General features: G+C 48.6%; 1 protein-coding gene across 1 annotated transcript; it reads left to right on the top strand.

Moving 5' to 3' along the window:
- The first annotated feature begins 1,592 nt into the window (after positions 1–1,592).
- CCNG2 (cyclin G2) lies at positions 1,593–9,805 on the top strand. The gene is made up of 8 exons (XM_002717097.5): positions 1,593–1,726; positions 2,529–2,666; positions 3,239–3,376; positions 4,408–4,658; positions 4,835–4,913; positions 4,997–5,095; positions 7,281–7,486; positions 8,374–9,805. Exons 2-8 carry the CDS (start codon positions 2,529–2,531, stop codon positions 8,492–8,494), a joined length of 1,032 nt encoding a protein of 343 aa, XP_002717143.1. The 5' UTR covers positions 1,593–1,726; the 3' UTR covers positions 8,495–9,805.
- The last annotated feature ends 2,543 nt before the right edge of the window (positions 9,806–12,348 follow it).

Raw genomic sequence — 12,348 nt, 5'->3', positions numbered from 1 at the left:
GCTAGGCCACCCCTCTCTGGAACAAGTCTTCCTTCTGGGGGCTCCGCTGCCCCAGGGGCTCCGCACAGATGCCTGGGGCTGCTGCCAGCAAGCCTGCAGGGGACCCACTTGATCCGTTGCTTCTTCCTTAGCAGCTCTGGGAAGAGTGGCGGTTAAAGCTGTGAAATGTACCGCCAGTAACAAAATAACTCACAGAAAACATACAGGGGAGCAGAAAAATCCCTCTCCTGGGGCCGATTACTTAGATTAAAGCTCATGAACGTGCCATTTACCGATCTGCTGGGGAGACGGGAGGAGGGAGGACATCGGGAAAATTCCAGGGAAGAGTCCTAAACCGTCCAAGGCTAGTTCCCCGGGCAAAAGGAACCTGGTTGGCTCGCTGTCTGCACAGCCTCCGGGGAGGCTAATTCTAGCGCACGATCAGCGAGCACCCGTGGCCGACCCAGGCCCGCAGCTCTGGGTGTGCAGCGGGGCGCTCGTTTCAAAGTCCCTGCCTCGGGCTTCTCCCTGCGGAGACCGTGCCAGGCTCAGAGAGGCAGGAAGCAGAGCCCAGCGAAACCCCGCGCAAGCATCGCCGGCTCTGCCCCTCTCCTCTCGCCTCGCCCTTCCGCTTTTTCCCTCCTGGGCTGCAGCGGTTTAAAGTAAATACCAAACCGCGACTGCATCTGACCGCTTGTCAGCGACAAGGTTAGAGCAACTTGGTTTCTGCAAAGCGGCCCTGCAGGACAAAAGACACACAGCAACTCCGCCGTGGCGGAAGAGGTTCTGAAGGTATTTTTGTTTGCTGTTTGGCCTCTCTGAGGGAAGAGACTGAAGCACAGCGTTCCCCCGAGGATTGGCGGACGCAGCGGGGCGGCAAAAGACAGCCCCGCGGGGCAGGTAACCCAGTGCCTGCTGAGCCGCCCACCACGCATGCGCAATCCGGGCTCCTGAGTTGCTAAGGCCCCTAGGAAGACAGAGGCTCCGATTACGGCGACAGCCAATCAGAGGGCCCAAAGCCTAATCAGGCAGCCAATCGAGATTGGAGAGTGAATCAGGTCCTCGACACTCCGCTCGCCCCGCCCGCATCCAATCAGAGAGCCTGCTACTTTGGGCGGACTTTTCAAAACAGCGAAAGCAAAACAAATCAGGGACCTTTAAAGGGTGCAGTGCGTCCGGGATGGATCTCCTTCCGCCACCTCGCCTTCTCGCCGCCCTTCCGTGCCTCTCGGCTTCAATCGCGGAACAAAGGCCGCCGCCCAGGGTCCACCCTCCGCCGGGAACCGGCAGGGAGGACTGGCTCTGAAAGGCCGAGGAGTGCCCAGCAGAGGCCGGGGACAGGGCCTTAGGAGCGGGACTCTTTTTCGAAGTCGGTTGAGGAAGTGGAGGATCCCTCCGCGGGGAGTCACGTGCCCCGCCCCCTTGGGGGCGTCGGAAAACTCAAAACAAAAACAAGGGGTTTGCTAGGGCCCGGCCGAGGCGGCGGCGGCGGCAGCGGTGCCCGTGCAGGCGCGGGGCTCGAGGGCCGGTGCGGCGCCCCCGCGGAGGCCGGGCGCGCAGGCAGCGGGATGGAGCCGGGGCTGTGAGGCCGAGGCGGCCGCGGCGGGCGGAAAGGGTCGGATGCGGGCCTCAGGGCATCGCTGAGGCGGAGGGTCGCCGACCCGACCCGAGACAGGACCGGACGCCCCCCGCCGCGCCCAGGGCCCTCCGGACGGCGGCGGGCCGGTGCGGGCGCTCCTCCGGCGCGGTGAGTGAGCGGGCGCAGCTGCGTTTCTTTGTTCGTGGTGGGGGAGGGCGGGTGCAGGCCCCGCACCCCGGGAGCTGCCGGGCAGTCTTGCCGCCATGCCCGCCGCGGTGAGCCTGTGGAGCGGCGACATGGGCCGTGCTCTCCGCCCCGAGGTCCCCTCGCTGTGCTTCGGGCTGTCGCCGGCTTGGGGTGGTGCTTGACGCACTGACAGCCCCAGCGCTCCGCACGGCTGTCAGTGCCGAGACCCGGAGCTGTCCCGGCCCCCGCCGGTCCCTGCCGGGTGGACACAGGGGTGCCTGCCCCTCGGCTGTGCGCGGACGGGGAGCCCTCGGGGGCTGGACGCCGGGGAGGGGGCTCGGGCAGCTGGGCCCTGCGGGAGGGCAGGCGGGGCGGGGCCAAGGCCGAGGCCCCTCCCTCCGCTTCTTTGTTCAGTGCGGAGACCTCCCTCCCCCCTCCCTATTGTGCTGCGCCCCACCCCCAGACCCGCGGTGGTCGCGGTCCCCGGTGCAGACCCCGGGTTAGAAGCCCCTCCCTGCGCGGCCTCAGCTGGGGCGGAGCCTGGGGACAGCGCCAGCCGCCGCGGACAGTTTGCTGGTTCAGACCCGTCCAGAGGCCGGAGCTGGCCGGTCTGACCCAGAGCTGGCCGGTGGACGTGACCGCACCTCCCTGGCCGTGGGAGAGCCTTGCCCCGGGGTTCTGCAGACGCGGCTGGTCCCCTCTCCGGCTCGTCGCCCCTCGCCGGAGGTGTCGGCCCCCGCTCTCCCCCAGGTTACACTCTCTCTGTGGTTCTCTCTGCCCGCAGATGAAGGATCTGGGGGTAGAGTACTTGGCAGATCGGAAAGGAGTTCAGCTCCTTGGATTGTTGAACCTGTACCTGGATCAAGAACAAAGATTCCAGCCTCGAGAGAAAGGGCTGAGCTTGATCGAGGCCACGCCGGAGGTAAGTGTGCAGGCGGGGGTCGCCTCCTCCCCCCCAGTTGAAGGGAGACTGCAGCTTGCAGCTGCTAAGACCCAGCTTGGTGTTCCTGGAGTATTAAGATCAGGAAACGGGATTGTGCTTCCTAGCGAGAACGATGGTACCAAGTGCAGACAAGGGGCCCTTCGAACGTGCGCCCCGCTCGCAGCGGGGGGGGGGGGGGGGGCTCCGGAGGCTCTGCGCTTCTTTTGTGCGGATACCCCCGCCTGTGAAACACTTGCTTTAGTAGGATCTTAAACGATCCTAGGGAAACAGAAGTAAAGAATCCTTGTCTCCATTCTAAACAGTTGTACTGTATCTGCCATAGCCGTCTGGAATGTGGCAACAGTGCACTTCCTGTTGAATTGGTGGAGTTGTGTGCCGGGTATTTAGAAGCAGCGATTTACCTGCATCTGCTCGACTGTGCAGCTTTGGGGCAGTGATGTTACCCTTCCCCCACCATATAGAGTTTTAAGGAGAGAAAATTACCTTGCTCTTTGACTCTGTGTGTACTGTGTGCTTCCTTCATAAACGTTGGCTCTTGTTTTTTGTTGCAGAATGATAACACTTTGTGTCCAAGATTGAGAAATGCCAAAGTAGAAGACTTAAGGAGTTTGACTAACTTTTTTGGATCTTGCACTGAAACCTTTGTGCTGGCTGTCAATATTTTGGACAGATTCTTGGCTCTTATGAAGGTATCGAATCATTTGAATAAATACTTCATTTTTGTATGCCTAGCACCTAGCAGAATGCCTAGTGCACGAGGGTTCAGTAAATACCAAATGGATGTGGTAATGCCCAGCGTACACAGCCACTGGTAATAGTTAGAATTGTGACCAGTAGTGCCAGACTGAGAGACTACAAAATGAAGTGTATTGTTGTGTCTTAAGTTTCTGCTGTACCTCTTAAATACTTTGTTTTTGAAGATGTGACAAAGACTTTTTAGCTACTTGCTATGCATGTCCTCAAAATAAAGTGTTCCTGGTTCCATCTCGCAGTCACGTTTCTGTGGGAGCCTAGATGTTTTTAATGCTGAGACAGGACCAAGGCAGTGTAGCCGTTTATTAGAGGTGACCCGCTGCCTTTCCTGCGACCTTTTCTAAGCAGAGAGTCACAGTCTTATGAACCATCAGTAGCAACTGTTAGGAAGATGCGATTTTCTGCCAGTAGGATTGCTGTCAGCTGCTGGGGCAGCCTTCAGGGCACTGGGAAGAAGAGGGCGGCCATCTGTCTCTGGCAGCGTTTACATGTGCCCCACTCTGCACAGCTGATGTGGGTTTTCTCTCGGGTAAAATTGCATTGAAGTACAGAATGATCGGTAGATATTTTTTCATAAAAAATTTTTACTTTCTCAGAAGTACCATTTGTTTTGATGTTGAGAGGCTTAATGTATTTGGGGAGAGATCATGCTATGCTAAATTTCAGAAGTCTCAAATGCAAAAGGTAGCTCACTGCTAGAAATCTAGCTTCTGAGCCTGCGTTTTTATTACCTAGATTTAAATTTAAGTTCCATAGTTTTAATGATTAAAATGCTTTTTTTTTAAAAAAAGGATTAAGAGTCCTGAAAATGCAAAAATGAGTACAATGTGGCTGAAGGAGGAAAGGCGTAAGGGAAGCAGCCTGACTGTTCTTAGTTGTAGAGGCGTTGTTACAACATACTTTGAATGGTCTACTTTGCTAAATCAAAGTGACAGCTCTTAAAGCCTTTTTTTGTTTTGTTTTTCAGGTGAAACCTAAACATTTGTCTTGCATTGGAGTGTGTTGTTTTTTGCTGGCTGCTAGAATCGTTGAAGAAGAATGCAACGTTCCATCCACTCATGATGTAATCCGGATTAGTCAGTGTAAATGCACTGCCTCTGACATAAAGCGGATGGAAAAGATCATTTCAGAGAAATTGCACTATGAATTGGAAGCTACTACTGCCTTAAACTTTTTGCACTTATACCATACCATTCTACTTTGTCACACTTCAGAAAGGTCAGTGAGATTAGAAACAGTTTTGTGCTGTAAACATTGCTCTAGCTAACAATAAAGAATTAGCATGCCAATGAAATTTTACACTGTTATAAATGGGATTTTTAGTGGCAAGTCCTAAAACTCATTTAAGCCTTTGGATGTTTAAGAACTCGGTGTCGTTTCTTTGTGTCATGTAGGAAAGAAAGCCTGAACCTCGATAAGCTAGAAGCCCAGCTGAAAGCTTGCAGCTGCCGACTCGTCTTTTCAAAAGCTAAAGTAGGTTGACTTCTTGTTCACCTCTCACCATTTCTGTCTTGAACTTGGGAAAAATAGTTACTTTGCCTTTTTTTTTCTTGTAGCCATCAGTATTAGCTTTGTGCCTTCTCAATTTGGAAGTAGAAACTTTGAAATCTGTTGACTTACTGGAAATTCTCCTGCTTGTTAAAAAACATTCCAAGGTAAATATCTGCAGTCTGTATGTCTTAAACCAAATTTCCTTCCTAATTTTTTTCTTTCCTGTAGCAACTTAAATGTTAATTACTTTACGGGACTCTGAACTGTTATATTCATTTTTCTTGTATCTCAAGGGTCAACGTTTTTCTGTACTGGTCTGGGATAACAAAAGCCTACATCTGCCCTACATCTTAGATAGCAAAATCCCAAAGCAGGATAATTCACTATTTTCTGCCATGGAGACAAAACAGATGAGAGAACAAACCACTGCATGTTTCTGTTTCCCCCAACCTGGCTAGCTTGAAGAGGACTCTGAACTGTTATATTCATTTTTCTTGTATCGCAAGGGTCGAAGTTTTTCAAAATGCAGCTTTAATCTAAATAGTATTAAACTGGAAAACCTGCTGGTGTTCCATACCAGATAATACAGCTGTGTATGTTGCCATAAGCACAGTGTTCTAAAATTGTTCTAGGAAGGAGACTTAGCAACACACTAATGGAAAAGGTAGCATCCCGTCATATCTGTGGAGGGAATCTTCATCCACTGGTGGGATTACCAAAGCAGCGTCAGCCACAGCATCAGTAGGCCAAGCCAGTCCGTTTTTGCAGTCACAAAGAAGGGTACAAGGAAAGCACAGTCCTCCTCAAGCTAGCCTAGTTGGGGGAAACAGAAACTAACATGCAGTGGTTTGTTCTCTCAACTGTTTTCTGTCTCCATGGCAGATAATAGTGAATTATCCTGCTTTGGGATTTTGCTATCTAAGATGTAGGGCAGATATAGGCTTTTGTTATCCCAGACCAGTACAGACATGATGGCCTGATGGCCTGTAACAGCTTTGGTGGTTCAAAAGATGTGTACAGCAAATGTTTGTGGCCAAGACATTGTGGACTGGAGGGGTTTGGGCAGTCGCTTTAGGGTGGGCGTATAGATGGACTAAGTGATAGTGGCAGGAATTAGGGTCTCCAGCTTGACAGCAGTATCCGTTGCCAGGCATGGAGATGAGGGGAGGAATCACGAATGACCAAGATTTGTACCCAGCGGGAGAGAGTATTGTCATCACTGGCAGGAAGTTTGGGAAAAGTCAATGATGGAAGAAGTACGATTTTATGTGCTTGTATACCCAGGCAGGTGGATGTTGTAGTGGGCATTTGGCAGTCTGGGATCACAGATTGGAGGATGAGTCCTGGTTGGAGATGTAGGTAGTTGAAACAGAAAACCTGTAGAGTCCTTTGTGGGTGGGGCCACACTGGCGCTTGTCCTGCTCTGAGCCTAGTGAAGAGTGGTACATGCAGACAAGAAAGCACCGACAGCAACAGGTTTAGGAAGGAGGTGGTCGAGAGAGCTGGATTTGATAAGAGGTCCTTGTCATGAACATTGGAAGGGGGTCATGGAATACCTGCTTGTGTGTGGCGAGGTGGGAGTGGGAAAAGCTGGATTACCAAGGGATTAGATAGAGCTCGATTAGAAGGATGTGTAGAAACCTCCTCTTTGGGGTGAAAGTACGTGGGACATGACGCATTTTCTTTGTAACATAGATGGCTTCCAGCTTTTGTTTGAATCATGATTTATTTGGGTTTTCATCTGAATTTTTCATTGAGAGCGCTATCCAGAAGTGCCTTCAGTGCAGATTGATTCTGTGAGGTGAAGAGGGGCGCTCCCAGTGCTGGGGAACTGTGTCCTTTTGGGAAATTCCTCTTCTCTTCCTGTTGCCAACATCTCCTTTAGTTTGTATCTGGTGTGGTAACATAAATTATATTATTAGCAATCCAGATGAGGCTTTGCTACTGAAAACAACTTAGCTTTTTGTAGCTGAATGGTTCTGCAACTAGAGGAATGTGAAATTCTTTTGAATTGGAACTATTAAAGAGTTGAGTTGGTGGTGGATTTATTAATAGACCTCATGTTTATGGGTCTATTGTGCTTTCTTAGAATAGGCAGAGCTCTGTGTCCTGAATCCCATGTAATTTCTACTTATAGTACGCGTCCTCAAAGCAGGTGGTGCATATTGTAATCACCTGGGGAACTTAGAAATCTTGATGCCCAGGCTGCACACCTTACCAATGAAATCAGAATATCTGGAAATGAGAGCCAAGCATCAAGATTTTTTTAAATAGATTGTCCCACAGTGCTAAGGAGCACCAGGGTTTGAGAACTGCTGTAACCTCTTCATTATAATAATTTTTTTCCAGATAAATGACACGGAGTTCTTTTACTGGAGGGAGTTAGTCTCTAAATGCCTAGCTGAGTATTCCTCTCCTGAATGCTGCAAACCCGATCTCAAGAAGTTGGTTTGGATCGTGTCCAGGCGCACAGCCCAGAACCTGCACAACAGCTACTACAGTGTGCCCGAGCTGCCCACCATCCCGGAGGGCGGCTGTTTCGACGAGAGTGAGAGGTGAGCAGCTTCCTCAGCTAAGCTCACTGCTGCAGGCCGTTTCTGACGTGGTGCTCAGGATATAGCCTGAGCGCATTACAGAGGTCGGCAGAGAGGGCTCCGACTGTCAGCACTGTGTCTGCAGGTGACAGTTAAGCAGAAAGGCGATAAGTAAAACAGGGCCTCTCTCCTTTAGTCTTTTTTAATCTCCCCCATTTCCCTTCCCCTTTGAAATGTAGTTTAGTTTATAAAGTGAAACGAAACTGAAGGGTTCCGGGTTTTTTCGTGGTATTAGTGTTTCTACTACCATGCTTGAGGAAGAGACCGAGGGGCATGGCTGGAAGACAGAACCCTCCTGCTAATGGGCCAGTCTTCTGTGGATGCTCTCAGGGTCTTGTCAGAGGTCATTGTTTTAGTCCAAGCCAAGTTGTTTGCAAAGTGAATTTTATATTTTTATGCTATAGAGACAAAGGCCCAGAAGTTCTATTGTTTTACTTGTTAGTTTCTTGGTTTGGTATTTGAGCGTAAGAGTAATGCAATTATTGATTCCAGAACTACATCTCTATAAATAGACCACGCAATAAATGTGTCATCTTTGGTTTGCATTTATTGGGTTTAAAATACTTATAATATTGTTAGTTACGGCTATAGTTACCAATTGACACACGAATAGTTTGGCAAATAGTCATTTGTTTAAACCTCTTAGAATCTGTATTTCCTGGTCAGATTACAGTAGACCACGAAGTCCCTGTAAGTTAAATTGTCTCTACAGCTTAAATTCTGCTTACAGAACTTCAAGGACTAGAGAGAGGTCCTCCCGTAGACCATGGCAGGTTCAGGTTTGTTTCGCTGTGAAGCATTCGTGTGCTGTAAGTCATGGTGTCCTCTTGGTCTCTCTCCCCGCTCAGTGAGGACTCTGGTGAAGACATGAGTAGCGGAGAAGAGAGCCTCAGCAGTTCTCCCAGCGATCAAGAGTGCACCTTCTTTTTCAACCTCACAGTGGCGCAGACGCTGTGCTTCCCGTCCTAGAAGTCTCTTCACTCTGGGTCAGAATTTAAAGGGTGTGTCACAGGCTTCAGCGCTATTCAGGGGGAGTAGGTAGTGCTCAGTCCAGCACCCCCCCTCTTCCACCCAGGAGTTACATGGACTGGAGTACCTGACTGCTATTTATTATTCAGATCAGATGTGACCTATTTTCATATTTAATCCTAAGCCATCAAATGGGTTAGTGCCTCTTAAACAGTTAACAATACTTTGGACATTGGCACTTTATTTTTCTCGTTGATCTTTAGCTACTTAGGGGAGGAAGGGAGGTGCTGATACCTTTGTTACTTCAACATTTTTAAAGACAAATAGTATAACTTATCCTCACCTTTTTACAAAGCCTTCAGGTATCTGTTGACACAGACTGGAAGTGTGCACGTGCTTCCTGAACAGGGACAGTGGGTCCAGCTCTAGTGGACCCAGACGCTCCCTTCCCCTGTTCTCACAATGGAATACACAGTACTCTTACATGTCCAACAGCTGTTTTGTCGTCGTTTTGCTTTTTAAATGATCAGTGTACTGATGCAGATCTTAAAAAGTTAGGAATTACAATATTGACATTTCTGTGAATTTTAGTATGTAATGTTTACTTGAGGTTTCTGCTAAAGCAGAAAAAAAATCAACAGGCTAGGGCTCTTAGGTCTTTGCATTCTTAATGCATAAGTATTGTCAGACTGTAGTATTACTTTAATGTTATTTTAAATAAAAATCCATAAACTGCTAGTTTTGCATGTACCTGTATGAAAGCAATACAGGAAGTTGGGCCAGAACTAGGTAACTATGGAATTGATAAATGTTGATCTATAGCACATTTTCTCATTTTCTTATATGAAAAGATATCTGCATGGTTATGTTTTATTTCCTTTGAAATTCACATTTCGAAAACGTGTTAGTGTATGGGTGCCAAGAATGAACATGAAGTAAACATGCGAAATGTTGGTAGTATTATAGTTTAAGCAAATCTGTGTGGTGATACAGCCATAGAATGAGAATATATCAACTCTGTACACAGAAGATTTTGTGCAGAGGATTTTTAACTTTATAAAGTGTACATGAAAATGTAAATCTTTAAAAATGTACATAAAATGCTGTATTTTTATACCTTGTGTGTGCGCGATAGTGTAGTCATTGCATGTAAATATAATTTATTGTGTATTCTGTATTATAAATCATACATTGATGACTTGCTTTTTTATTGGTAAGTCAACATCCTTTGGATGTTTTCTGAAATGGATCTTTCTGAAGTGATAATAGATTATAATTCAAAATAAAATGATTCCTCTTCCTTGTATGTAATCACATCTTTCAGTCTTTTGGTAAAAGCAATGCTTGTGTTTCTGTGAGAAAGGTTGAAGTGAGGCTGGCGTGTCTGTAGGGTCAGACTCCTAACTGGCCACGGGCTGTAGTCTAGGGAACAGTTCCCCACCACCATGTGGTCAACCCTGAAGATGCCTCAAGTCTGTGTCCTGAACGTTGGCCTCTGGGGAGTGCACTGTAGTCAGCAAGCTCTCAGAGGCTCGTGCGTGGTTCACCTACAGTGAGAGGCAACAGGGCTCAAGTAGGCCAGAATGCCCTGGCTGGCAGATCAGTACCATCTCCTTGGAGACAAACCAAGGTCTCATCAGAAAGCTGCCTGGGGCATAAGCGTGGGTGTTCGTTGTGACGAAGCCCTCTGGCTTGTGTCTCAGGTGGTTTTGCTAGTGGTGGGCTTTTGTTACTTTTTGCATAGATTGCTCATGTAGTTTTATTTTGTAGACCTTTATTGTCTCAGGTTGGTTAGAAGTCCCTTTGTCCCCTGATATGGGCAGTTTACTACCTGCCCAGGAAACGTCTGCTTGAAGATGCTCCTCTTACTAAATCCTTGTAGTAAGTCGAGGACAAGGTACTCTGCCTCAGAATGGGAGTTTGAGAGGTGAGGTTATTTGTGACTTCCAGATCTGAAGCCGGCTTTCGTTCCTTCTGAATGGTGTTAATTTCCTCACCTGATGTCCTTCTGGGTGACAACCATGGCTGCCTCTACTCCCCCTTCTGGGATTCAGCATTCTCAGACCTCTTTACCACGCCCTCCACCTGTTTATTCCCCTGGGGGAGGTGGTGAGTACTCCTAAACCTGCTCTCCTTGTATATCTTAGAGAATAACAATTCCCTCTGCTCAAGTTGGAGCCTTATTGATCCCTTTCTCTTTTACCCGTTTACTGGCAGTTACCAGCCTCTCGTGAGATTTCATTTCTCTCCTTTGTACCTCTTTTTCTGCTGCTGGCTTGATTCAGACCTGCGCTCTGTGAGCAGGGTTATTGTAATAATCAGTGATCCCCAGGCCTCCTTACTCTGCCTTGCTGCCTGCATATCTTTAAAACATGGCAGGTTGACCACGTCTCCTTTGAAAAGGGATTCAATTGGGCCTTCTCATTCAGGGGGAAACCCAGGTCCTGGCTCACAAGTCCCTCCTTACCGATCTGAACGCTGTACCTGTTTCTGGCCTTTTTCTTGCCATTTCCTGGGGCTGAGATATGCTAAGCAAGGTGGCCCTGGCATTGTGGGGAAGATGAAGTGGAGCAGCTAGAGAGGACAGCATGGAGGCTTGTCAGGAATTCTGCAGAAATGCAAGAAAGGTGATGGAAGACAGGACCAAGGCAATGCTGTGGTGGGGATTAGGAAGAGGGCTGGAAATGCAATCATTATCCCTCCTCTTAAGGCACTGTTAGGAACTCACAGGTCCAGGAGCCATTCAGTATTTCCCATGGCTGATGAGTAAACAGAATCAAGCTCCTCTCTGCTTCGGAGCAGAGGGTAAGGGGAAAGCCTCCATTTCTGGCCTCAGGCTTGGTTCCCTTTGACTAGGCAGCATCGTTGTCACTTCCTGGGATATGCTGCGTGCACTTGGCTGCCTCTGCCCTGTGTGTGCTGGAGGATGACCCACTTCTCCCTCCCCCTGGGGAGTGAGGTTGGACACGTTTAATTACCTGTCACACTCACTCAGTTGTCCCAGTAACTATAGAAGCATTGGTTGCGGAAGACTTCTTGAGACAATTCCAGCCATTGTTTTTGTCTAGTATCTGCCTTTTTCCTTCAATTCCTTGCATCTTAGCACTAGGTTCCAATATGGTGTCCCTCTATCTCCCACCTCCCCCATTTTCCATGCCATTTGTCAAGAATCTAAGTGGACTACGTAGATAAGCTAAGTGGACAAAGTGACTGCATCTGTCACTTTTAAAGTCAGTTTTCCCAATTACTTATAGTACCAGAAATGGTTAACAACTAATCAGTTTTGTGTTTAGCAGGTAAGATCATGTGATAGATGGTTTTTCAGTAGAGCAGCCAATGAGGGAGTCTTCCGTCACCAAGTGGGGTCTTCTTCCTTTGAAGTTCAGCTGGCCTGTGATCAGCCTTGCCTGCAGAAAGGCGGTGGAAATCACTCAGTGTGTGGCCACGTCCAGGCTGCAGAGGCCTGGCAGCTTCCTTTTATCCTTCTCCACCTCCGTGTTGCAGGGATGCTCAGGCTAGTTTACTGCATGAGAGGCCATGGGAGAGGGGCTCGGGGGGATGAGGGAGTTTCATCCCCAGCCTGAGAAGCCCGGTTGAATGTGGCTGTACCCTTAGCCGTGCCCCAGAGAGCAGAGGGACCACCTGGGTGATCCCAATCAACCCACAGCCTCATGAGAAATCAGAAATCAGTGTTGGAAGCCATCAGATTTTGGGGTGGTCTATTACTGAGCAATAGTTAATCGAGACGGACTGCTTGTTACTTAGGGTCAAGAGGTGGCTGTCTGCGTGGTCAAGTTATAGGTGACTTAAAATTATGGTAGGTTTTTTCCCCTAAAATGGATTTGAGTTATTAG

Source organism: Oryctolagus cuniculus, chromosome 8 (assembly GCF_964237555.1).
Source record: "Oryctolagus cuniculus chromosome 8, mOryCun1.1, whole genome shotgun sequence".
Lineage (NCBI taxonomy): Eukaryota > Metazoa > Chordata > Mammalia > Lagomorpha > Leporidae > Oryctolagus > Oryctolagus cuniculus.
This window is presented reverse-complemented; position numbering and strand designations above follow the sequence as displayed.